At 36.1% G+C, this 27,419-nt stretch overlaps 1 protein-coding gene across 6 annotated transcripts; it reads left to right on the top strand.

Annotated features, from left to right (window-relative positions):
• Window positions 1-2: 2 nt before the first annotated feature.
• Window positions 3-26,876, top strand: CCDC18 (coiled-coil domain containing 18). 6 transcript variants are annotated; one of them, XM_075508351.1, is made up of 25 exons: window positions 5-239; window positions 1,366-1,513; window positions 1,711-1,867; window positions 2,146-2,313; window positions 3,262-3,371; window positions 4,261-4,389; window positions 6,382-6,478; window positions 7,262-7,383; window positions 8,958-9,267; window positions 10,633-10,736; window positions 10,846-11,006; window positions 11,689-11,909; window positions 12,722-12,832; window positions 14,029-14,160; window positions 14,935-15,069; window positions 15,648-15,725; window positions 17,194-17,310; window positions 18,676-18,843; window positions 19,305-19,447; window positions 19,916-20,079; window positions 20,935-21,148; window positions 21,726-21,825; window positions 22,921-23,037; window positions 23,495-23,638; window positions 26,664-26,876. In XM_075508351.1, exons 1-25 carry the CDS (start codon window positions 182-184, stop codon window positions 26,676-26,678), a joined length of 3,423 nt encoding a protein of 1,140 aa, XP_075364466.1. In that variant the 5' UTR covers window positions 5-181; the 3' UTR covers window positions 26,679-26,876. The 6 variants fall into 6 exon arrangements, with proteins under 6 accessions (XP_075364465.1, XP_075364468.1, XP_075364469.1 ...); XM_075508352.1 differs by lacking the exon at window positions 26,664-26,876 and adding an exon at window positions 988-1,082 and having other exon boundaries at window positions 146-239; window positions 23,495-23,680; XM_075508350.1 differs by lacking the exon at window positions 26,664-26,876 and having other exon boundaries at window positions 3-239; window positions 23,495-23,680.
• Window positions 26,877-27,419: the final 543 nt, after the last annotated feature.

Genomic DNA, 27,419 nt, shown 5'->3' with positions numbered 1-27,419 from the left:
CGGGGCCAGGCCCGTCCCTCCCGCCGCTCCCCCAATCGTAGCCACCGCAGCACAGCTCTCCACCCGCCCACAGTGCACCGCGGCAGAGAGACATGATAGGTCGGTTTCACCTCTGCTCGAGACACCCATCCCCCTCCCAGGTACAGCAGTGGCGGCTGCGCAGCGTGAAGGGGGGCTGCGCATGCGCTGCAAGGGCCTCGCGGGCCTCGTCTTTAATGACCCGCGCTGTTTGAAGTGGGGTAGGGGCCGGGCTCTGGGGACTCCCGTGGGGCGGGAAGCGGGGTGCTTGGACGGGGCTCCGAGGCGCCGCTGTTACCGACACGAGTCTCCTCGGAGCCGAGGGATAGCCCCTTTCCGCCTTTCCCTTCCCGTCGGGGCGGGCGGCTGGCTGGCGGCTTCGGGCCGCTGGTGGGAGAGCACTGAGGCAGGTGAGCGCCCAGTGCCGCCAGCTCTCGGCTAGCCTGGGCACTATCGCTCTGGGTCCTCGGGGCGCGGCCCCTCTGCCGCCGGGCGCCCCACAGGAGCGGCGATTGCCGTCGCGAAGCCGCGCCGCCGCGCTGGCGCTGGTCCTCCCTGCGGGGGCGCGCCGCCCGGTGCTTCCCGTCCGCCCGGGGCAGCCGTGGCCGGGGGCGGGCGGAGCTGCGCGAAGGCAGAGGACGGATCGCAGCTGGGCTGGGTGCCGGCCAGCTCCGGCCTACAAAGCCGGGCGGCGGAGGGACCCCCGTGCCGCTGGAGAAGGGCGGGCGGCGGCAGCGCCTCGCCCGGGAGCGTTGGTTTCTCTGAATCATCTGACTGTTTCCCATCAAAATATCTCAAGCCTGGTCTGCAAAGACTTATTTGCTGTGGTGAAGGCTGCCCCCCGGCTTAGTAGCTCGCATCCTCTGTGCTGTCAAGTCCTCGCTGCTCTGACTTTTTAAATTTCGCGGGTCGTTGGACAGCGAGGCAAGTTTTGTGTATTCGTTATGCATGCGCTATTACTATTTTTAGGCACCCTGCCAGTTGCATGGGACTTCTGAAGTAACCGAGATGCGTTGTATATGAGATTTTTGGCAACTAACGTATAGCAGGTTTTTCCAGTTTTTGTAAGTGGCAATTCCATGAAGCTTCTCATACTTCATGAATACATACAGAACTCTTTTTCTCAAAAAAGACAATTTGTATAGAGTAATTTTTATTTAGTGAACATGGGAAGAGGCAGCGTACAAAATGTATATTTACATTTGGAAATTCAGTATTTCCTTTTTCCTATTTTTTTCCCTTCCTTTCCTTTGTTTCTATTTGCCTTATTTTGGTATCTTTAAAAATATCTTTGCAAATAGTATTCGCACACATTTAAAAATGTTTTAATGTTAAATATTATTTTAGCCGTATGTGTGATACCAATGGACTATAGTATGTGGACTTGGTCTAAAAGTGCTGCTGATGAAGACCTGCTTGCAAATTTACACTCATTACAGAATCAGCTGAGGAGAACTGAAAAAAACCTACAAACTGTGGAGGAAGAGCTTTCCAGGTATGAGTGTGTTTGGGAATGAGAACAGCCTGTCTCTTGTAGTGTAAATCTGTCTTAGTCAGTGTAATGGATTATTGCAAGTAGCTCCTTTTGTCTTTTTCTTTTGAATACTCTTTATGAGCAATTTAAAAACAATGAAGACAAAATGGTATATCAACTCTTTTTTTTTTTTTTTTTTTTTTTACCCTCCGTCCTAGCACTAGTACATGTGAACATTATGGCCACTGCTTTGATGAGGCCGTAGACTTCACTCTGGAGGACCTTGTTCAGCCTAATTGCAACTATCAAGGCTTTTCCAACTGTAAGAAGAATGCTGGTAAAACATCTTGCCAGGATTTTCAGAGAAAATCCGAAGTAAATATTGTACTTTATTACTTATTTTTATTACTCTCGTTTTTTGTTCTTTGCTATGTTTATGAATATTTTTTTGGTTTTAGGGCTTGGAGTTGATACACTCTAGCATTGGGCAATTATATTGATGGAGCAAACTCTCAAACATAGTATGATTTAAATACATTTGTTCTGCAGAGTTTCCATTGATGTATATATTGCTTACATATGCATATATGTGTGTGTGTGTGTGTATATGTATATATATATATATATATATATAAAATTTCTCTTATGTCTAGGCTTACTCAGTATCCATAACTTCTGATAAAACTGTGGAAGAAAATGAACGTCTTAAGGAGAAGCTGGATGCCCTTCAGGAGCAAAAAGAATCTTTGGCTTCTCAGAACCACTACCTAAAGAATAGAGTGGAAACAATGAACTTCGAGTTGATGCAGTCAAAAACAAGAGTATGTATCTTCAGTGTGTTCATTAAAAAAACTCCTAAATCCAAAAAGCACCCCAGTGACCATGACTTTTGAGTCTGTAATTCCAAGCAGAACATGCTATTTTTTTGTCTCGCCTTAATCTATCTAAATTTAATATTTAAACTTTAAAGTTTAATATTCTATTTTTTCATAATATTCAGCATTAATCTTGTAACAGAATAGTTTGGAATCTATTTCTCCATGAGAAAAACAACTATATTAATTATGAATTCTATCTATTCATGTTCCGAAGTTTAATCTAAAGCCATTAAGTCACAGAATGAAGAATACATTATGTAAGAAAATAGTTCAATAAGGTATTTAGTACTGTATGTTCATGTGTCTGAGCTACGTTAAGATTAATGTGAATAATAATGACATGGTAGTCATTTGTCTAGGAAATGAAAAATGTTGACCTTTAGGTAGGATTAATACTGCTATTTTGAAAAAGTGAAGGTGAGTTAGAAGGAAATATTGTATCTAATAAATCATTACAGGTTTTTTCAGGACAACTATGTTCTTGTATTTGGTTTATACATAACATTAATAAAACATAGCTATGCTTAATGCTTTTTGTGTGAGAAATGTTACCTCCAAGACAGTACAAATAAGTAGATAAACAAAACGTTTGACTGTCTGACATGGAAAGAACAAATAGTGGAATATAAACTTTTGGGGAAAACCAAGAGACAAGATCAACATGTAAAGAAATCACTCTGCTAGACAGCATATCACACTGGAATGGTGCTAGGGAACTGGAAGGATATTAAATGAGCAGAAAATTGGAGGTCGGTTTGTGTAGATGAACAAACATCTTCTACAGTAAGGTTAAGAGCACCGTGTCATTCAGTAAACAGATTGTTCTTACGTGTCTCGCCTGAAGGTATATATGCAAGTGTTAATGAAACCCCAAATATGTTTGTATTTCAGATTTCTTATCTTGAATCGACTTCAGATACACGTTTAGGCAGCATTCTGAAGTTAAAAGAACAGATTGTAAACTTGGAAGCAAAAGTTTCAGCTCAAGATAAAATTCTGAGGTAATAAGTGTACTTTTAAATCAACATTTTATTGTGGTCTGCTTGCCAGTCCAGTCTCTTTTTCAGGATGACATAATTATTGGTACTGTGTGGGTCATGTAATCTGGGGCTTGAAACTTTCATTTTGGAGCTGTATATAGGAGGAGAGAGGTGCTTTATTTTGTACTGATATCTTATATATGGGGAATGTACTTCAGGAAATGGAGGAAAAAATAATAAAGGCTGGTAAAAAAAAACCCATTTGTAATGTACGCTAAACATGAATGTGCCCTTAAAACTGACTAGAGTGATTGTATGCTACGTGACTGCATACCTTCTGTGGTGAACAAGCATACATATTTTCAAACATGACTGTGCAGCATGTAGTGTAAAGGATTCTTTCTTCATGAATATATTAATCAAGGCAAATGGCCAAATAAAGCTAGTGTAAACAGTGTCCAGAAGCTGTCAGGAAGACTTACCTGGCTGTCAGTTTATCTTATAACCTCATGCTATATAATATTCAATTAATATCTCAATAGTCTGTCTTCACAAAGCAAGTAAAAATACTTATATTTAACTTATATTTTAGCCTTGTTTCCCACATGTGTATCCTGACCAGTCGTACCTATCAGCAGAAAAATGGCGATTTCTATGTTCAGATTTCATGACACAAAGTCAGCTATCTGGGTCCTTGGCAATCAAGACATCTGATGGCTCTTGATGAGGTTTGGACACCACTCCAGACGGCAGACATACTCCTGGGGAGTCTGGAGACTACGGGTGTTCCAAACCTGTTTTTGAGAGTTGCAGCGTGTTTGACTAGTGCTTCTCAAGCATCATGTGCAGAAAAGAACAACAAAAATGTAGTTTCTTTACAATCTTTTAATTGTGCTTGTTTATTTGCTAGAGATGCAGAAGATAAACTAGATCAAAGCTGGAAAACAGGAATGGAAAGAGAAAACATGTTGCAAAGATATAAAAGGGACTATAAAAATCTGAAAATGGAGTTAAGTGAACGAAGCAAGCAAGGAAAGAGGTAGCTAAGGAATCTTAATAAATTGAATACAGAATAATAGCGCATAAGTGTTTATTTCCATTGGCAGATGTTTACTTTGTGGAAGCAAATTATTTCTCTCCATTATGAATGTTGGTTGTTTTTTTTTTTTTTTTTAAATGGGAAAATTCTGCTTGAAGATACTTATTATTTAAATAGGCACCTTTTAAATCTTCAAATTTGCTGGTAGTTGTAGGCTGATATCATACACTAGTAACCAGTTTGTCACCTGTTTTTACCCTTCAGAACAGATGTACTGCAGTAGAGAGTTGAAATATGTCCAGAATATATTTTTCCTGAATTATTTTTGACTTTGTCTTGCAAGAACCTACAGCATATGCTCAGTACTCAGTATTCAACAGTACTGAGTGCTGTATTTTTGGGGGTTGGTGTGAGAAAAGTGATAGAAACACAACTTAATCGAGAGAACATTTTTATGTTATTCTTAATCTTGCCTATCTCTATGGTACTATTGGAAAGGATGCTGTAATTCCATCCCAATCTCCATTTCCCTTTCCTATTGCTTCCTTTAACCTAGTGGTTGTGTAGCTACTGGGAGGGTTAGGTAATTTCTTTCAACTGTTGGAAGTTACCCTATACAATCCTATCACCTCCAAAATGTAATTTTAAAGAAACAAGAGGAATAAATAAAAAGATTCCTACTGCCCAATTCATTTAAGTGCATTATCTGAGCAAAAATTAACTGAAGTAATGACTTAGGAAAGCATTTCTTGAGCCTTTTGAATGCAAAACCCTTGTTTGGCTTGTCTATCTACCCATGAAATTACCTCTAACCTTCCTATAGCTAGACAAATGGAAATACTGTGGGGCTTGCACTACTGGTGAAGCAATATGTGTTGATTTATGTTCACTGTTCATTCAGAGCATGTGGGGTTGGAACTAGCTGTACTTAGTTACTAGTTGCAAATGTAAATAATTTGATACTTTAGAAAACTGAGCTTCTGCCAGGTGTTAAAGGCAACATATGGTGTTATAGTTAGTGTTAACAATTATTACAGGTTTTTTTAAATCAGTAATTACAACCGCTTACTATTCTTTGGCCAAGCAAACTGAAGTGCTTTAGACTATTTTGTTTGTTATTCTGAAATCCCTTTATCCCTTCTCTGAATACTTTTGCGATCTCCAAATGGGCAGTGGTCCGCAGACTGAGGAACACCAACCTGAGGGTAGGCTGTACTTACATGAGGCACTTGCCCCATCCCCACGGTTCTCTTAGTGGAAGAGAAACAAATGTTACTGAGCAGCGGTAATTCTTGTGTGCATGTATTGGGTGTCCTGAACAGACTGCATACCTGAGCTGTCCTGAGGTTACTGTTCCAACTTGTTCCTTAGTGAGTAATGATAGGGGAAAGAAAGAAAGGGGCAGGGACGCGGAGTAATAGAGCAAAATAGTAGGCAGTCTGGGTTGCTGCTTTGAACAGTTGCTCACCTGATACCATCCCAGTCTCAGCTTCCTTTACTATTATTGATGCCATCTCTCCAGTATCCCCCAAATAATTTATCCTTTGATCAGTTCCTGTCAGTCTCACCATAATTCCATTACGAGAGCTCCCTTCAGTGTCAAAATCTTTTCTAGTTCCCCTTGAGCAGTTTGAATTTTAAGGAGCACTGTTGTCTTCTGCTTCCTTATGCACACTATTCCAGTCCCTAAAATGGGCTTTTACTGGTAGGGACAGGAGGATGATTTGAATCAAACTCTTTGAAGGGGAATCATAAGTGTTTATTTTTACATTCTTAGTCTTATTGGAACTTTGTTTATGTTAATATGCAAAAATGATATTTAAAATTAATTTCTGCCTCGTGAAACTTTTTTTTATCTAGGGCTTGGAAAGTTGGAAGAAGAAAGGAAGTTACCCGGAGCAGTTAATTTAGTAATCGTTTTTAATAACTGGAGGAGATAGTTACATAATGACTGAAATTTGTAGTTTTTAAAATTGGTATGCTTCTTTGTAGAGCAGAACAGCAAAGAAATGAAGCTTTGTTGAACGCTGAGGAGCTGACAAGAGCTTTCAAAAAATATAAAGAGAAAATAACTGAAAAACTAAAAAAGGTAAGAGTTTTTTCTTCACTTTTTTTTGCCATGCTATTAGGATTTTCCTTCTTCCAATAAGCTGGGCGGCAAACAGCAACGGGTTCACCAGTGGGTCAATTGTGGGTCAATTGTTTCTGCTTGTTGGTGGCAAAGTCTTAAGAGAGATGGGACAGGGTAAGCAGCTGTTTGTGGTGATAACTTCAGTTATCCAATTTTAAAATGTTGTTGCACAGTCTGGACAGCCTGGATCTTTGAGGTATCCTAATACTGCTGCTGTTTCTTCTGTCTCTTGCTTGCCAGCTGGGAATTTTACATTTTAAAAGTATATGATCCTCTTAAAAGAACTCTTTTGACTCCATCTGTATAACCTGTTCAATGAAACATGAGCTAGAGAAGAGCTAAGATGAAAATGAAGTCATCTCCTAAAGTTCCAGTGGTCAAAATTGTAAATGCTTCCTGCCTTGTGGGAAGAGAAGATACAGGCCTGAGACAGTTAGCTCTTACAGAGAATTTTTATTTGATTAGACTTCTTTCCTTGTGGAAGGAGATTGCCAACTACAAATATGCCCTAAAATATTAAACCAAAATAACATTATTTTTTTCCCAAATGACAGAAGAAAAGAAAACGTCTTTGCCCCTCTCCTTTTCTTCACAGCAGTGAGCAATAGGATTATCTACAGGCTTACCAGAAGGAAAAAAAAAAAGAAACACCATAGTGTTTATAGTATTCTTTAAAAAAGCCTGTTGGCCATGGAAGCTTAGATTATTGTTGTACAGTAATGAAAAAAATTGCTTTTTAAGGTTAAAGCTGAAGAAGTAGCCTTGGGAAAACATTTAATTAATTGTGAAAAAGAAAAGGAGAAGTTGAATGAAAAGTGTGTCAGCTACAGAAAGGATCTAGACATCCTAGAAGAGCAATTAAGGTAATGCAAAGGCTTTTAAAAATTTCTGTACGGTTATTTGAGAAGAAATTGCATGTTACAACTGTCACTGTGAACGTGCTGCTCAATTTGTGTAGTTCAAACCAAATCAGGACCAGCATCAGTGAACATTTACGATCAGTATCAGCAATACAACAGACAAACCATAATACTAAACAGGTAAAAAATGTTAGCATACACTTACAAATTTCTAAATTCTTTTCTATAACTAATCCTTATAAGTTCTAATCCCACATACTGCCACATATTCACAGTAACAAGCAACAGCCCACCAAGCCTTCTGGGAGCATAGGTTCCCTTGCTCGCAGACTGCTTCTGTGGGCGATGTGGGTACCCTGGCTTTATGTATACCTGTCCTGCTGCCTGCAATCTTCTAATGTACATGCCAATAAGAAAGCACCCTATGAGTTCACTTACATGGCCAGGTGTGAGTCCCTGCTTGTCGCACACCATATTGTCAGTCCCTAGCTAGAATGAAGGATACTCTTGGCATCCGATGGGGAGGCTGCACTCAGGCCTGAACAGCGGTTGTGATGATGGCTGCAGCTTCTGGAAGTGTCAAACCAGGTTTTGACTGCTATTCTGTTCCTACTCCAAGGTCCTTTCCCACTGTTACGAATTTTTATATGTTTCTTTTCAAGCTGAAAAGAAACAGCCTTTGTTTCAGAAGTCTTTTGGTAATTCCCTCACTACTTTAATGACCTCACTACTAACCATCAGCTGGTTGTCTTTAGTGTTACTAGGTTTGGACAAACATGTCAGACAGTTGGGTATCCCATTCACACGCGCTGTCCACACCCACCTTCTTGTCTTAACAATTGTTCTTTAGGTTATTTTGGCAAGGGTGGGCAGTGTGTGAGCACCCTTACACTAGCTTGAGCCTGTTTAATAGCTCTCTGCTGCTGCTGGGTATCCTTCCTCTAGACTGCCCTCTTTTCTCTGCTAACTTGCACTGTGTTTGGCACTCATTAGGACCTTTGCCGAGCCAATTCAGTTTGCTAAATCAACAGGTACTTAAAGTGAATAATTTGTGATGGGCTAAAAACACAATTTGCTCACTGTACAGTCAGACATGAGGGGAGAGAAGAAATAGGACCCCTTCCTCCTCTTGTTAGCAGCAGAATGTTTGACTAGCTCAGTCTTAGTACATTATCTTCATCCCCATTGTCATTTTAGGTGTAGTTATATGGTTATTTTGTCTTGTTCTTAAATTTCCTTGGCTTCGGCACAGTTAAAGCCACCTTGATCTGTTACCTACCAGTGACTCTCCTGATAGTGCTTAAAACTTAATGAAGTTGCTCAAGAATGAAAAGAAGTTTATTCTCTCCTTTTGTGTACTGATAGCAGTTTGCATCTTGGTCCTTAGGAACAGTGAAAGCTTAGTAAAGCAGTGAAAAATTTTCTATCCTTTGTGTAGAGCTAATTCTAGATTTTGAGAGGGAGGACACTAGTAAAACATAGTTACGGTGTGTTCTTCTAGTACTTTTAATAACGAAAATCCTAGTCTACTTCTCTGTGTTGAGCTATACCTTTTAAATGGATATATTTTTTTTTAGGCAATTAAAGGAAGAGAATCGTAGCACAAAAGAAGAAGTTAAGACTCTAGAGGCAAAGAACACTGAAATGGTATCAATGCTGACTTGGTCTGATCAGAAGATCATTGAGCTTGAGAGTGAACTTAGTGAAAAAGAAATAGTACTTAGAGAGAAAAATGCTCTAATAAGTGAAAACGCAGAGCTGAGAGCACTTATGGCACAGCAACATAACCACTTGAAATTATGCCATCAAGAAATTGAGGATTCAAGGGGAGAGCTCAACGTACTAGAAACCATTATTTCCCAGTTGTCTCTAAGTACATCTGAAGAGGTACAGTAACTGATACATCCTTACAAAGTGTATTATGTGTCTTAAGCAATTCTAACTTGACATTGCATGGAGATCCTGTGAAGTTCTTGAGAAATAATCTGAGTAAAATATCTTTGGTTTTCAAGATGCATGGATGAAATGTTTTCTTAATTTAAATATTTTACTTTTGTCTTCTCATTCAAGGACGAGGAATAGGTGCTTTGGAATCGATTTATCAGCAAGCATTTTAAAGTTACGCTTTCCATTCCTCTGTTCTATGTATTGATTCTTCAGGTGTAGGTATATTCTCTAAAACATGATGATGTCCTATTATATGACATTGAGGTTCTTCTCAGTAGAACGCTATGACATTTTCCATATGGCAGACACATAGTCACACAGCCAGAGTCAACGTGTCACCTCAGCAATGGAGAAATTAGAGCAGGAGAGATGTTTGTAGGAACATTTTTTTTCTGGGAAAGAGAAGGCACACTTTCCCTGACTGCAAATGAACTTTTCTTTTACCGGGATGAACCCTGGCTTATGAGCCTGAAGCTTGTACTTGTGAAGTTTATCACTAAACTGAGTGATTGGAAGAGTCATGTAAAAAACCCCAAGTTGTGAACTGACTGAGGTTACTGGAGGAACTGTTTGGAAAGTCAGGGAGGGCTAGAGAGACACATGAGGTCAGGAGTACAGATTGCATCAGGTATCTTTATTTTTGAAGTATAAATGCGAGTAGCTGTAATGAAAACAAAATCGACAGTATGCTTTCTGTACAATTTTGGAGTTGTCAAAGTGACCTCTGCTGAAGAGAATATAGTAATTTTGTATAAAAAGGATGTTTTGGGCTGTTGTGACCATAGACATTTATTTGGAAGAGCCTTAAAAGTTGTTTTAGGGCTCTTTTGGAAAAAATATTTACATTTTTTGGAAAAATTCGGGATTATTCTAGTTATTTAATGGACTATTCAGAAGCCTTCTGTAACTTGAGGAAAAAATGGTATTAAATGCAGTCATCAAAATCTGAAAGGAAGCATGATGTGAGAATTTCAAGATGTGGAATTACTGATAGTATCTCCATTTACTTAATTTTTCACAGCAAAAATGTTCATGCTTCAGTACCTGTACAAAGATATCTAAAGGAATGGCCTCAGTTTCAGAGGGCCTTAACGCCCTTAATTTTTACTAATGCGAGACAAACCTGCAGTGCTCTGCAAGCACTTACTTAAGAGAATAACTTTAAAGATCAAGTTATCCAAACCTTTAACATCCTGGCATATGTGTCTTAAAATTTATATGCTAGTATAACACATGAATTAATCATGCTGTGCAGCAATAAAAAGTCAATTTTTGCATTGATCTTGGTTTTCCCTTAACTTCTAGTTTAAATGGCACCACTTGAAACACCAGCTATCCAGTTCCTCAACCAAAGAAGCGCTCTCTGAATCTTGTTGTGAATCAAATAAACCTTTGATTGCAGACCTAAGGTATAACTTTCTGGTTTCTGAACTATGGCAAGAATAGGCAGATAATAAGGTGGTATTGGAACTAGCATGTAGAAGGAATGTTAAATAATTATCTCCTCCTTTATAATAGCATTAAACCGGCAATGAAAGAAGCAGAAATTCAAAAGCCTCATGCAAACTTAACTATCTGTAATGGAGCTGAGCATCTTTCTAATAATAATGAAGGACAAGAAAATAGTAGGTTATGTGGCCTGGAAACAGAGCCTGTCAAATTGATCAGAAGTCAAGGAGGTAAGCTTTGTGAAATAGCTGTGCAGTTCTGTCTAATTAATCCACAGAATAGGAGTTTTTTGGTGGGGTTTAAATAGTTTTTATAGCGCTTTTTAAAAATATATCTCTGTGAGCTAACAGGTATGGTTTGTCGAACAGGGAGCATTTTGCCACCTTGGAATTCTGGAAATTGTCATGTTCTCCAGGCACAATATTCTCCTTCCTTTTGCTAGTTAAGTTACTTGTTCAGCAATATCCAAGTTATGAGTTGTGTTGAAATAGAACCATGTATTTTTTTCTTTATGCAGGTTATGCTAAGGTCTCTGATTTTCTTTGGTTCTTTTCTCTGTATCCTGCTGTTGCAGAATTTCTGTAGTCAATTCTGTGATTACTATTAGGACTGCTCTATGAAATGACATCAGGGCACTTATATAATGATTCTGTCTTCCATTTTTTTGTTTGTTTGTGGGGTTTTTTGTTTGGAGTTTTTTTGTTTGTTTTCCTGAGTCACAGCTTTAAGTTACATTAGGGGAAAAAAGGGGGGGGAAAAATCAACAGTCTTGTGTCTGAATACTATGTGTGTTAGTTCAATATGCTGCTATTAAATTATATTTCTCCTGTCTTTGGTTTGTATGATTATTTGCTGGAGTGCTGGTTTGTATGTTCTTTTATAAATTAATCTTACTTTTTTTTCTCTACTTAGAGATGAGAAAATGTCAACAGTTGGAACTTATCAGCAAGCAATTTGAAAAGGAGAGGCGAAGATTCCAGAAAGAGATAGAAGAGTTGCGCACTAAACTGACAAAAGCAGATGATGAGAATTCTTCTTTGAAGACCAGCATGGCTCAGAGAGCCAGTCAGTTTCAAATCATACAGGAAGACCTATTGAAGAAGGCTTCAAAAGCTAGTAGCTTAGAGAGAGAAGTAAGTTTTTAGCAGCACTGAAAAAAATGTCACTTTTTGTTTAGTTCAGTAATCAAAGATAGCTAAGACAATATTTATGGAAAAACAGCAATTGCCATATTAATTTTAAAATCTGGCTTATTTAAGAAAAATTGGAAATAAACTTTTGAGCAAGCAGAAAAACTTTAAGATAGCAGCCTTAATTTGTTAGTTGTCAGAAATCTTATTTTAAAGCTGATGTAGTTGGTGGGCTTTACTACTACTATTTTGATTTGTTATGTGGAAAATATGCATAGTCTTGTTGCTTTGGTATGGTTGAATTAACGTGTAATCTTAAGAAATAGATGTTGAAGTAACAGTTGTATTTTTACTCATTAAATGTTAGTACAGTTGCCAGAGATTAACATTATTACCAGAGAGTCACAAAAGAAAGAAATTAAGCTTCAGCTAGCTTTTCTCTGGTTGAATAAGTTAAAATGCTAATATTTACATTCTGGTGCTAATGTGTTTTTGGAAGTGCAGCATAATGGGATTTGCAGTATTTCCTAATAATGGCCATAAATGTTATAAATCTGTAATAGCTAATTCACTCATATGGCACTGATAGTTATCATGAATTGGACAAATTTGAGGTAAATTGTACTGATTTCTTCTCTGTAAGTAATAAAGTTTAATAGATCATACAAAAAACCCCAAACAAATAAATAATACATTAAAAATACTAGGAAATAGTAGTAGCTAAAATGGAATTGGTGGTAAGAAAGTATATACAAATACATGAATAAACCCAAAACAGCTGTCCTCATGCTGTTTTGTGCCATGTTTAATTTCAGATAACAAAGAAATCTTCTCAACTTTCTGCAGTTGAGAAACAGTTGGAAGAAAAGACTATTGCTTATTCTGCTGCTGCAGCAAGGAATACTGAGTTGGAACAGGAACTCATGGTAAAATGTTCTCAGTGAGAAACTACATTTATGTAAAATTACATAAATGGAGATTAAAGTTTAAGTTAAACCAGTATTATTCCATGTATTCAAAATGGATAGACTTTCAGATCTGCTAAATGATCCCTGCAGTTTTTAGACAGTGCAGTTTTTAAAAACTGAATAATCTTGCTTCAAATAAAACACCCCTTTTTTCCTGCTTTTGAACATGGTAATTTATTAACGGACATGTTACTTTTTCCTTGTGATGATATGTGCAATGAAAATCTGGTCCTATTGAAATGAATTGTAGCATTGCCATTTGTTTCAGTGAGATAAGAATTTTATCATCACTATGAAATATTTCTTTTTGTCTTTGTCAGAATTGAGATTTTCCATCCTTTGAGCTCATTCTCTAAATCTCTTTTTAATCCCCACTTAGTAAAATTACCTCCCCCCCAACAGAAAAAAACTACTCCTAAAATAGCATATACATGATTGGTTTGGTGTATAGGATGAATAGGTTAGGATGCACTGTGTTGGCACTGGTCTCTATTTCTCTTTCTGAAGTTCTCAAGCAGTATTCTGTATGAAATTATTGGGGTAAGAGGTAATAGAGGTGGATTTTGAATGTTAACTGGGCTGTTGGACAAATCATTTCACTTCTCTGTTTCTTTTTGTTGTTGTTGTTCTTAAACTGTGTATTTTTAAGAAATACATGTAGACCTGTGAATAAAAAAGTCTTCTAAATGGTAATAAGTGAAGGTGATCTAACACTTGGAACACTGTAAATTCCGATCTGGGTATTGTTATACAAATTTTTTTTATTTGGCAAAGGGTCTAAGGTTGCTAGAAAAGGAAGATATTTACATGGTCTCTTTCAAATGGAAACCTGTATTTTAAAGATTCCATCTATCCATGTGAACATAGAATTTCTTCTTGTCTTTGTCAGAAGTGCCTTTCTCCACTTGCTATAACCTGTGCCAGTAGTCCACCTTGGCAGACACCTTGTCTTTGTGTAGTGGCTGCATTTAGTGGCATTCTATACCTATATTATAGGTGTGACATCCTTTGAGATGAAACATGCTGTGTATAACTTCAGTATTTTCTGTGTTGTTCTCTTATGAAATCTAGGAACTCTATCATCAAATAAAACACTATTTAATATCACAGCTAAGTATTTTTATTAAGTCCTTTTTGTTGTTGCTGTTTCCCAGGGAAAAAACAGACGCATTCATGAGTTGGAAACAACTATCAGCAAAGAATGTGAGCAAATAACTTCTGCTTTTGAAAAAGCAAAGTTGGTTCACCTTGAGCAGCACAAAGAGATGGAGAAACAGATTGAACTAGTAAGACCTTCCTTGTGTGCTAGTATGTGTGAAAGATACTTGGTAACTTTTTTCCTACATTAATTTCTTTGTCTTTTTAGTAATTCTGAGGCAGATGTTCAATTAAAAAGTTATATTATAATCTCCTGACATTTCCTGGTTTTAGTTCACTTCCATCTAACACTACACAATCTCATGATTTCCCTCTGAGTTCTTCATATCCTCTTTTCTGCTCAATTGAAGAGAAATAGGGACTTAGGAAGAATACTGTTGTTCTTTGCTCCAAACACCTAGCACAAAAAAAAAGTACAGCTTTTTTGCCTACTGGGGTTAAAGCATGACAGCTTCAAACAATATTTTCTTGTTTGCTGAACCTCTGCCAGCCTGAGCCTTATGAGCATCTGTGTTCAGGGAGAACTGTCGGTAGGGTTTTTCATTCTTTAGAGAAGAATTCTGTTGCTTCATGTGATTAGAAATATAACTGTGGCTATTTCTAGCTGTTAAAGAAGCTTGTCATCTTTTACTAAAGAACGTATGCATGTTTTACCATCTTGGGTGATGACAGGCAATTACACTCTGCCTGTCCTCATTCTCTTGATTCTCCTGTTGTTTTAAAATATTAAGGGTTTGGGATTTCTTGATATTTTTAATACTGTGCAATACTGCTGATGGCAGCAATGTATTTATTTTTCATTCTTAAAATGGTGGGTGTGTAGAACTGAATGACATATTTAGATGCACCAATTCTCTGAAAAAGCTTATTAAAATAATGAACCATGAATTACTTGTGGACAGCTTCAGACACAGCTAGAGAAGAAACATCAACAATTCACTGAACAAGAGAAAATAATATCTATTTTGCAACAAGATGTTATACATAAACAGCATCACATTGAATCATTGGATGGGCTGCTGATAGAAAGCAGAGAGGTAAGGTTGGCTCTTGGCTTTCTTTAAATGCAAATCAAACAAGTGACTAATAATGATGAAAAGCATATCCATGAACACATGGAAAAATTGGAGAAAATTGAAGATACTTATGTTTTTGCTTCTTAATTCTGTTGAGTAATTGACTGAATTTAGTGTAGTCCCTAGCTACTACTACTATAAATTGTACAAACTTTAATGACCTTTCATTATTTTCTATCTCAGCATTCTGTTTATGCCTCTGGTTTGTCCCTTGAGATTCTCGCTCTAATCAAAGGAAAGAGATCTGGATAAAGAACAATTGCATCTATTCTGCACTAGGTGGAAAACCAAGAATGTTCTATTATGGCAATGTTTTATTCCTTTTAATAATTGCTGCTGCTGCAGAATATGAAGGGACACCTATCAGGAACCAAATTCACTTCAAAGTATGATGTGCACAAGTACAGTATACAAGCAATTGTATATTTTTAAATACTGATCTATTTTTTTCCTGGTTCTTAGTATGAGTTTTTATTAGTTGTATTACCATTACTGTATTTACATTATGTTCTCTTGAATAAAAATATGTGTACAAACAGGAAATAGAAAATCAAAATGTCAAGAAAGATCAAGGATTGAAGATGCTGAAAAGTCAGTTAACAGAAGAAACAATCAAAGTTAGTAAGCTCTTTGTAATTTTCAATTAATAGTTTTAAACTTTGCAGTAATGGTGTATTTCCTTCTATCCTCTATAGACAAACTATATAAAGGCTGCTTTATAGAAATTTGTCTCGCATAAATATTTCAGAAGGCATTAACCTGAAGTCTGTCCTTTTCTTTTAAGTAAAAAAAAAAGTATGGTGAAACCTGCAATAAGAGATTATGCAATGCATAATTGATTTTAAAAATTGCTGTAGTTACAAACAGGGCAGATTTGTGCTTGTTGTACTCTTAAAGTAAAACGTTGTCTAACAAAGATACAACATATATTTTAGACATATGTGATATTATAATATTGGTCATGTTTTTAGTCATCTATACCTCTTCCTAGTGCTTGCCTAATAAATATTTTCCATGCAACACTTGCAACAGTATTTTAATAAAACATTACCATGTGGGGATTTACCACAGTCAGGTTTCAAACGGTATTAAATCTTTAGGATATCACTAGGAGAAGATAAAGGGGACTTAGCTGGTAGCATGCTCTTTCTGAACTTGTATTGGAGCAGTTGTCTATTCAAGTGGCTTTGCAGTATTTGGGATGTTTTCCAGAGATTTAAAATTAGGACCCATGATCACTTCTCTTCAAAAAGCTCTTGAATCAGGTGGGGAGAGAGGTATAAAATCCAGTATGGTTTAGAACATTGGTAGCACTGAAAGCAGTAGCCAATCTGCAGCTAAATTCAGCACAGTTCTCATTGATGAGAAAAGTCTTCTTAGCATTGAAACCAAACAGTTAAGAAAAGTTTAATTTCTATGGCTTAAGACCTCTGGGGGTTTGTTCATTATAATTTTTATCTGTTCGAGGTTATAAGATATTTGTTAGAGATTACTCAAATCCAAATTAATAGTAAAATGGTAAAATAGATTACCAGTGTTGACATTGCTAAAAGCTTTTCCTTTCCCTTTTGGTAGAACGCAGGCACTGTCTCTCAGTGCAGAAAGGAAAAAAAAAAATGCTGTTTAGTAGCTTTCTGAGAGGAATTGCATTAAGATCTGAATACTATTTTTGAAAAAGACTTGTCACAACTTACATATGATGATCATTCCAAATTTATTTATACAATTCTATATGTAACATTAATATGTAATAAACCGTGGTGGATTAATGATTTACTATTGGGCATATGTTTGCTTTTAAATTCTAGCTGTTGACAAATACTGGAATATCTTGTCATAACTGATAGTCTCATCTGATTTAAACAGAGTCTAAAGTATTGTAATTTAATTTCACAAATAATTTTAATTTCTGAATATTATTTCGGTTTTTAAGTTTATCATAGTCTTCCATGCCTGTTTTAATACTCTTTAGATAAAAATGTAGCTTTTCAGACATTTTACACAACGATGTTTTTAACACTTTTTAAAAACTAGTTAATAAAAGCCATACCATGCAATTTTAAGTAATCTGTTATGTTCAACTAGGTGAGAGAACTTGAGTCAGCACTAGACGTATGTAAGGAAGAAGTTGCACTGTATTTGAGTCAGTCACAAGAAAATAAGGAGATATTTGAAAATCAGCTCAAAAAAAAGTCTGAAGAGGTAACAGCTTGTTTTAACAACTCTTCCGTATTGCAGAGAACAATTGTTATGAATTTTTTAATCTAAAAGTTTGTGAAATAAGAAACAAAACATTTGCAGCAGGAACTGTGAATAGGAAGTAAGCTGGGAAAAGACTAAACATTTTGTGAGGGCAAAGGGGAAAACCATAACTAAGAAACACTGGAAAAGCTTAGGGACAAGAAGTACCAAGATAAATTAATTGTTGAGAGAAGTAACAAAACCAGAATTAAGTGAAAGAAAGCATTATCTTGGAAAAAAAATGAAGAGAGCGCTATTGCAATATAAACTTAGGCGCACATAATTGACTTGTATTTCAACTATCTTAATGGGGAAGAAGTTCTGGGTATACAAAAATTTTTACTTCAAGCCCCTGAGTTTTGTCATACTTTCCACTACTACATGAAAGCAAGAAAGAATAAAGTTTACATATTATTAGTATGAATTTTTATTTGTGGGGATGAGTAACCACATGAATTATCATAGTAGGCTGTTCACATCAATGCTGCCCTACCTGTTGAGAGAGAGGCTTTAGTCAACTGGAGATTACTAGACCCTGTTACAGGAGTAACTGGATGGAAATCTATGGTCTGTGTTACACATAAGCCTGTGATATTTACTGCTGCTTTCTAAGCCCTAAAATCTGTTGTACTTATACTGCACATGAAGAGATGCTGTGTGAAATTCAAGGGTAGCAAGTGAGGTTTTGTAATGGTGACCAATGTTTTCCTAAGTAAGTGAGTCACTACTTCCACTTTGGGGTGAGCAGTTAGTGGGTTTTTTGTTTGGTTGTTTTTTTTAAAGAGCCTTTCTCCCCCCCCCCCCCCCCCCCCCCCCAATTCTTGCCATTCATCACTGAGAAATCAGACCATTCAACATGTGACAAGTTAGGCACTCAGAATTCCTGTTTTTTATTGGAATGACTGTTGTCATAGAGGCAGGAAGAAATAAAGGGAAGGACTGAGAACAAAATCTCAAGGGGAAAACAAGGACTTTCTGAGAAATAAAGTGAGAAGAGTGACAGAAAGAAAAGTGGTTCAGCAATTTAGAAATGAAAGATCCTTGTTATCTATGTTTTTAAAATATTGACCAGTTTAGGTATATTTAGAAAGCAAAAAGTAAAAAACTGGGGCTGACAAGTTACTTTCCTCACTTTATAAAGCACAACTCAGTGATGAATTATGAGATGTATTATGTACTGTTGAAACTGTAATGCAATGAAATTCAGAGCCAGAAGGTTTTATTGAATTATAGGCGTGATTCTGTGCTCATTAGTAATGAGGAGAATAGCTGATGCAAGTGCAAATAAAAATGTTTTATTGTAATGGAAAATAAATGTGGTTTTAGGTTCATTATTTACAGAAAGAAATAAAACTGAAAGATCAGAATATTCAGGACACAAGTGAACAAAATATTCTCCTACAACAAACTTTGCATCATCAGCAGCAAATGTTACAGCAAGAAACCATTAGAAATGAGGAGCTGGAAGATAATCAAATTAAACTTGAAAAACAGGTACAGTATGGTGAGAAGTGTCTACATAAAGACAGATAATTAAATGCGTTTATATATATGTTTTTGTAATACCTTTAAAATATGAATGCTTTTTTATAGTCATTATTTTAGATATATCTAAAATAAAGAGTTTAGTGGTTTGTTTTGTCTTAAACTAGGTTCTGTGCTATTAGAAACTCTAGCTAGCATTAGAGTGGCTAAGTACTTGGAAAATCAAACCCTAGACTGCAATTAAGGAGAGGTGTATTGAAATTCAGAAAGTTGAATCTTGTTATATTTACTAGAATCTATTTGTCTTTTGAATGTGACTGCAAAGTTCTAGTCTTAAATTATATAAAATTTTAGACTATAAAGAAATCTGTTGTGCTAAAACTCACTATGTGAATTGCAAGACAAGGATGTGTATTTCTTTGGTATGTAATTTAAAAGTACCAACACTTTTTAAATACCATTTTAAATAGGTATCCAATTTGGAACAAGAGCTTCAGAAGCAGAAAGATTATGCAGAAGATGAGTTGAGAAAGGTAGAGGAGAAACTTCGCCTCGCTGCTCAGGAAGCAGATTTAAACAGACAGAAGGTGGATGAACTTAATAGTACAATCAGGTAGGTTTAGAATAACTGAGAGGTATATTCTTCAGATAGACATATCAATAGGAAAGAGTGCTGTCTGAAATGGTATTCAGCTATGTAATCATACAATTCAGTCTCCCTATGAGCATAGACTGGAAATCAGAAGGGAAGTGTCTAACTAGTAGAGGCATGAGTTTCTGGAACAGTCTTCCAATGGAATTAATGGGTGTCCTGGCAACCTATTTAGCCTTAAGATGGCACTTCATAATGCAATTCAATTCATAAATATATCAAGTTGCTTGTAATTCTAGGTAGTGGATTCTAGGAGGGCTTGGTAGTCTTAAAGAATACAGTTTTGATTGCAAGAAAAGCCTACTTAATATGACTTTTTTATTCCTATTTTATTCACAAATGCTTGTCATCTTAGAGCATCTAAGGACATACATATGTCGCTTTTGTTACTACAAGGTTCATTTTGTTCTGGTTGCGTCTTCTATTTAGACAAATTAAATTGGAGATGGATCAGTGCAAGAATGAACTTACTGGTATGGAAAAAGAAGTAGTGCAATTAAAACGAGATGGTGAAGACAAAGCAATGCAGATAAATCAGTTGGGTATTAATTTGGAAGAAGCACGATCAGAGCTCAATGAAAAGGCAAATGAGGGTAATTTTGCTATTTTGTTTCTCAGGCTTCCTTTCATCATGCTATTTCTCTATGTATTAGATTAGACATTTTTCCTTTTTCCCCTGTTTTATAATGAAGTACATGAGAGTAAAAATATGATCATTTTGATGGAGGGGTCACTCTTCTTTTTTATTTTTATTTTTTTATTTTAATGTGCTGGTAATTCCATAGGTTTTGAAAGAAAGAAAGGGAAAAAAACCCCACAACCTACCCCCCCAACTCAAAAAACCCACAAACTTTTTTTTAACATACCTTTGCAAATTCTCACTTCTGTGGGATGTACCTTTACCCCAGGTGAATTCAATAAGTAGTTTTCCCTGTAAATTGGTAATGCAGATTCTTAATGTGGTAATCAAACACATAGATTAAATAAAGGTATATGCTATTCACAAAAATCCAGCTTTTTAAAACAAACCAACCCCCACAAGACAGTCTATGGAAATAACAAATTTCCAACCTCCTCCTCCATTTAATTTTACCATTCTTTTAAACTGGAGGCTTACTAGCAATTCTGCTTGCATTTTCCATAGCACTACATAATCAGTTACTATGTTGTCTCTGTACTTTCTCCTTGGCCAAATGTTTTTAGATACATCCTCATATTTCAAGTCAGTTATAGATTATGAACTGAATAAAAACAGCAGAGACTTAGGTGCCATGAAAAGGTTGCTGTCTAACCTCAGAAGTCACTGTTTTTCTAGATTTTTTCCTAAAAATAGTGATACTGAAAATTGATTATGACCACAAGTGCTAGTAGGCAGTCGTGTTGCATAAAGACCCCAACTTACTGATGATTAAACATTTTGTGTTTTGTGTTGTGTGTGTGTAAAATAGTGAATGATTTAGAAGATAAGCTGCTTCAAAGTGAGACTTGCCGCAGGGAAGCCTTACAGAAAACAGTAGAACTAGAATCTGCATTACAGAATGCTCGTGGAGAATTAAAAATCACTTTAACACAGCTTCAGGAATTGCAAGATGCATTACAGAATGCACAGTCCTCTCTGGAGGAGAAGCATGTTGCTATCATGAATCTAACAACTGAGCTCTGGTAAGCTGGTATCTTTTTCCATCATGAAAACTTAGTTGTGTTAGTTTTTCCTTAGGAATAGCAAGTAGTTTGGATGGTCTTTTTTTATCTTCTTAGCAGCTCTCTATAATTTTAGGTGGCTTATGGCTGTAAGATAACCTGATACAGAGGCTCCTCAGCTCACTTTTAATTTCTAAAAGTGGCGCTGAGTTCTTTTTTGGGAATTCTGTTTTAAAATCTGCTAAAATTATTTTCTGAATCCCAAAGTTGTGAAATAATTGTAAGAGGAATTACTTTCTTTTATAGTGCAATTGTCCAGTTTCCTTTCTGACCATAAATTAATGATACTTTCTTCTGTACTATTCTTTTTTATCAACATGTCCTGATAACCAGTTAAATAACATGAATAATTAAGTTATTGGGAAATATCCACCTGGAATGTAGTTAACAGAATTATTCCATTTAGGTTTGTTTCTTTGCAATCAATTAGTTGATTCACGTTTTTTAAGTAAGTAATAGATCTCATGATTTTCAAGCTGGATGCTTGAAGCTAAGCAACTGAATGTGCATTAAGCAATTCATCATATGAGAATTTCAGGTATTGCAAGGGAGAAATTGAAGACAAAAAACAAGAACTCCTTGACATGGACCAAGCATTGAAAGAAAGGAATTGGGAACTGAAACAAAGAGCAGCTCAGGTCAGATCACTTTAAGTATGTTACTGACAATTAATCCTGTTATGTAGTAGATAACTTATAAAAAGTCCGCTAGGTTTAATTGCCTTCACGCATTGTTCCAAACTGTACTGTTAATATAGCCACAGTGTCAACCTCAAAACCCTGCTGTATGTTACTGAAGCCTTATGGTACCAGGAAAATCAGGTTGTGCTCCGCTAAGTGACCACAGACTACTGTTTTGATAGAACACAAGCCTCATGCAAATCTGTCCCATAATTCTTCCTTAGTGATAAAGTTATAGGACAACTGTTGTCTTGATGTTTGATAAAATAAGGAAAGATCTGCACTGAACTGTGTCTGGAGATGATAGATTCCTTTCCTTGTTTGCACTGGAGCATATTTGATTAGCTCTAAAGCAGCCTCTAAATATGAAACAGTATCTTTGTTGTGAATAAATTTCTGTAGCTCACTTGAAATATTTTCAGTCTTTTGGTCTGGCTTCAGGATTTGATACCCATCATGGAAAAACTATTCTTCTGTCATTTATAATTAGCCTTCTGATAGCTACTTCCTGCAGGAGTTACCAGCCTTTGTATCCAAGAATATTAGAGGTGCAGAGAGAAGGAAGGGTGGGGATTTAAAAAAAAAAAAAAAAATCAAATCTGTTCAAGGAACTGACACTGTAAGGAGGCCAGACCTTCCAATATATTCTTGCCACAGTACCCTGTGAGCTGCTCTGGGAATTCATCAAAGCAACAGGATTTTTTTTGCTTTGGCAAAATTTGGCACTTTCTAACAAGATGGATTATTATACTAAGCTACTCATTACATTCCATTTAAAATGAGAACTAGGTTTGTATTCTGTGTATTTGAGGTCCAAACTTATTCAGTTATGAACTTTTTCCCAATTTTCCCCTTTTCTCTTTGTGTTTGGCCCTAATTTTTTAAATGAGATGGCTAGGGTGCATTTTTATATTGCTTGCTTGAGAGAATATTCTTGAGACCAGAAAGGATTAGTTTCATGCCTTTTGCTGTCATGTTTTGTAATATTACTTCTTAAAATATGCATACTGGTTCAAAATAAAATATTTCCTTTTCTTCCTTTTTTACCTCTAGATTACACAGTTGGATATGACAGTTCATGAACATAGGGGAGAAATGGAACAACAAATAATTCGATTAGAGTGCAATTTAGAGAAGTCAGAGTTAGAAATTAAGGAATGCAATAAACAGGTAATTCTTGCTTAAATTAAAAACCCAGTTTCCCTAACAAAGGGCAGCTAATTCAATGAGAAAGTCTGGTCCTAGGACACAATAGCTGGCCAGTTTTAATCTAGAAGAGTAAAACTGGTTCCTTATTGTAGGGAGAGAGAAGGGAGTACCTTAATAATGTACCAGCAAAAATATTTTGTTTGTCAATTAAAACTAAAAATTTTGCAGGGAAATACCAGTATAAAGATGAATTTTTTTTTTTACTTGATATGTTATAGCTCTTAAACTGCTTTTTTATTAAAGGAAAATGTTGACAAAATAAAAATAAAATAAAAAAATTGACAAAGGAATCCAAAGTCAGAGGTAATACTGACGGTATTTGTGAGTTTTGTTTGGAGTGTTGTTTGTTTGGTTTTTTTTTAAATTGCCCTGATTTCAATAAAACATCTGTTCTGATTTAACTGCATTTTCTGTTCAGATTGAGAGCTTAGAGAAGAAACTCCAGCATTCTAAAGATGAGCTTCGTGAAAAAGAGTTTGAATTGCTCCAGAGAGATCAAGAAATTAATCAGCTGAAGAAAAAAATTGAAAGAAAACAACAGAGCCTAGAAGCTCTTGAAAAGGTAAAATGTTCCTTGGATACACATCAAATTATCGATTTTTAATGCCATTACCATAACTGCCTAGAAGGAATGATACGGTGTCTCTAAGTGTAATTACTTCTCCCCAGGTAATTGTATTGTATATCCTGGTGTTTGCTGAATCTTAATCCCCTGAAATTAAGCTGGCTTAATGATTTAAAAATTACAAATTTAATGGCGTGCTCTTAATTGTCTGCTTTGTGGAGAAATTTGAATATTGATTATCTTCAGTAACCTGATGTTCTGGCTATGGACATGGTCTTCCTTGAAATGAAATGAAACAATACGCTGTATGATTAGGTATCTATCTTCTGAAAATAATTGCATCAAAAGAGCACTGAGATCTAGCATGCTTATAGGAACATGAAGAGAGAATAATGGCATAGTGAATGCGAGCATACAGATAGAATAGAGAAGATCGCTAATGTTACTTTATGAATGATACAAATCTTTGGTTTGGGGCATGAGTCAGTCACTACAAGTACAAATGTAATCTGAGATAAACAGGCTTTATCTGCAGAAATAAGTTCATTAAAAGATGCTTGCCAGCTAGAGGTAAACACCAAAACTGAAATGGCTCCTGCCATTTTGATTATGCTGCACTTGTGTATTATTTCTTTCCCTCAGATAAGATACTGGAGAAATCTTCTTTCTGTGTAGTCACCAAAGGCATTTGATCTGTATTCTAGATCATGGGGGCTTGGCTACGTTGCAGCTGAATGTGAAGGTTCTTTCACTGCAAATTAAAGCAATGTCAGCTCTTCCATCTTGATTTCTGTTAAAGGTTATTTGTGACAGTTGAGAACAGGACAGTGCCTGCTGCTACCCTTCGGACATATCATTAACATATTTCCAACTTTTCCTAAGACTTTGGGGATGATTCTGAAGGAAAGGATTTCCTAGCTAGCACCTGTACAGCTGCTGACTAGACCCTTCCTTTCCAGACAAATTGCCTTGTTGTTATTTACCATGTAGGGGGAGGCCCAACAATGATATAAGAAAGGCTTTGAAAATAGATCGACTCCAGTCATGTTCCTTTAGAGACCTGGGATGAAGGAAATGGAATTTCAAGTTTATTTTCATCGTAGTTAAGTAGATAAGACACTGGATTTTGGAAGCATTCTGCATAAAATATGAAATACATTGCAGAGGGATTCTGGCTCCACTTAGAATATGATAGGATATGTTTGCTTCTTTGTTTAAAAACTGTGTATATGAACATGATGTAAGAAAAGACTTTCTCCATTAGCAACACATTGCAGACTGACTGACCAATCTTCCACAGGAACTTTTTGTGTTAGCTCCAAAAATTCAATTACCTAATCTATCTGGGGAAAAGGGTTAGAGTGAGAGAGTGTGAGAGAGAGTGTGTGTGGGGGGGGAGGTTTTTTTTGCCTGGGGGTATAGTCTGTCGCATTCTTTTTCCCCTTAATACGCTACCTTCCTTGCTTATTACAGGAAATATATTAGTTCAAGGAAGGAATTGTTAGCTAGGGTTGATTTCTGTCCTGGTCCACTCTGCCCTTTTGGGACTCATGAAATAACCAGGTCACAGATTTTTCAGTTGAATCGTTCTTTGTTCTTACTCTGCTTTAATCTGCAATGAAGATCTTCTAACAATACAGCACTCTGCTACCCTTAGAAGTTGTAAGTATACCAAATAAAGGAACTGGAAACATCTTACTCAACATTCAGAATGTCTTTTTCATTTTTCTGGGAAATTGAAGTAATTTCCTTTCTTTAAAACAAAACAAAAAAACCCAAAAACAAAACAAAAACCCCAGATTTTACTTATAGCAAATTAATCTTTTGTGGTTCCGTACTGAAATGAGAAATAAAATTGTGTTGAAAATGGTAAGCCAACTAAAAAAATTAGTGCTTACGAAGACTGATTTAAAAAAAAAAAGAGTAATTTGTATGTTTTTGTAAAAGTATACATAGTAAAAAAAATAAATTAGAAGTTATTGTAATAATCTTTCATTCATTAGCTGTAAGCTTATGCGCTACTTAGATGTCTGTGTACTCTATTTATAGCATTCCTCACAAAGAATAAGTATCTAGCTAAACATGAATAGATACAACATAATCACTTTTATATTTATGATTAACAAGAGCCATAGTATTATGTGATGTTATGAAATATTAGTGGCTGATATGGCCTCTGTTTTGCCACAGTACTGGCTAACATAAACATAGCTGCTGTGGATCATATACTAGAGAGACCATTTTGTTGATCACCCAGTTCTCCTGTTTGGTTCTTTCTATAAATAAATTGTCAAATAACTAGGTCTAGCATGTAAGCCTGTTTTTTAAAGGGAGGGGGAAAAAAAAAGCTAAACCTCTAGAAATTAAGAAAAAAACCAAAACCCCAACACCAAACATACTGTGTTTGGCTGTATTTATTTCTGTATACTGTAGAAAATCCAGAATACTTACATTAATGTTGATAAGATTTTCCTCACTTTGTATTGGTAGAAATCATAAGCTTTTTTTTTCCTCTTGATACTGTTGATAGGGTTTTTACAAACACTTTCTGAATTGTTAGAAACTTAAGATATTAGGAACTTCAACACAATAATGCAGTTCAACGTGAAACCTTAAGCCTTACACAGAGGAGTTATTTCAAAAGACAGTGTTCCTTTAAACTGTACAAAAATTTTACAGGGATTTGTATACGAAGATTTCTTCTCAAAATATTCTGCATAATATTTTCCTACTTACCTGCTAGAACTTAATATACGCTGAAAAATTTTTAAAATATGCTAATTTTGAAAGCAAATGCAACTTCAATTACAAGAACAGTGAACAAAAATGCATTAATAACTTCAGTCTACGGGGCAGAATTTGAGAAAGAAGCCATGGACTTGAGACCTGCAGCTAGTTTTCTTGAATTTGTAAGATAAATCTTAATAATGAAGAGTAACATCTTGGTACAAATGGATTTAGATATGGAAAATTGAGTGCAGAAGTTTAAAGGAAGGTTCTGATCACAGATATTTTGTTTCAGGGGCAAGAATTGTGAAGGAAGGAATGTTGCCCATTGGACATGCAGCAACCCAGGAACGCTGTTGCTGGCAACAAAACCGTGCATTCAAAGAGGAAATTTTAACATTGTATTTGTAAATAATGAATGTGGCTATTTGTACTAATGGAAATTACAACCTTTTTATTTTTCCAACTGTTTTTGAGATTATTACCTTGATATAATAACATCTTAATTTATTTTTTGAGAAATAAAATTTTTTTTAAGTATTTTCAGTTGCAGGAATTAACTTCAGCTGTCATTTTTTCCCAAGGATTTTAAACTGTGTACTTGTATTTCACATGTAACTTCTAATTAAGAGCACAATGGTATTACCTTCTTAACTGTTTTTGTTTGGGAATATTTTCTCTTTTGGTTTTTTTTTTGTTTTTTTGTACACATACAATGTTGCAGACACAATATCTTATTAAAATTGAGCTGCTTGTAAGAAGTTTTAGGACACTGATTTGATCATAGACAGTGGCAAAACCTGCTTGCTTTACTCCAAGCAGTGCCTTTCAGATGCAAAGGGGTGTGGGACAGGGCCATAAAGCTTGAACTTCCCCCCCCCCCCCCCCCCCCCCCCCGAAACCAAAATCCATGGAAAAATTACTGTTGATTAAAATGGCATCATAACTATGCATTCTGAAACATATTTATTTCCAGTTTTCCAAAAGTACTACACAATTTAGCTAGTAAAAATGGCTAGCGGCCCCAGTTTCTAACACTTTTACATAAGCA

This window comes from Mycteria americana, chromosome 7 (genome assembly GCF_035582795.1).
Source record: "Mycteria americana isolate JAX WOST 10 ecotype Jacksonville Zoo and Gardens chromosome 7, USCA_MyAme_1.0, whole genome shotgun sequence".
In the NCBI taxonomy this organism is placed as follows: domain Eukaryota; kingdom Metazoa; phylum Chordata; class Aves; order Ciconiiformes; family Ciconiidae; genus Mycteria; species Mycteria americana.
Note: the sequence above shows the minus strand (reverse complement) of the source record. Positions and strands in the feature narration are given on the sequence as shown.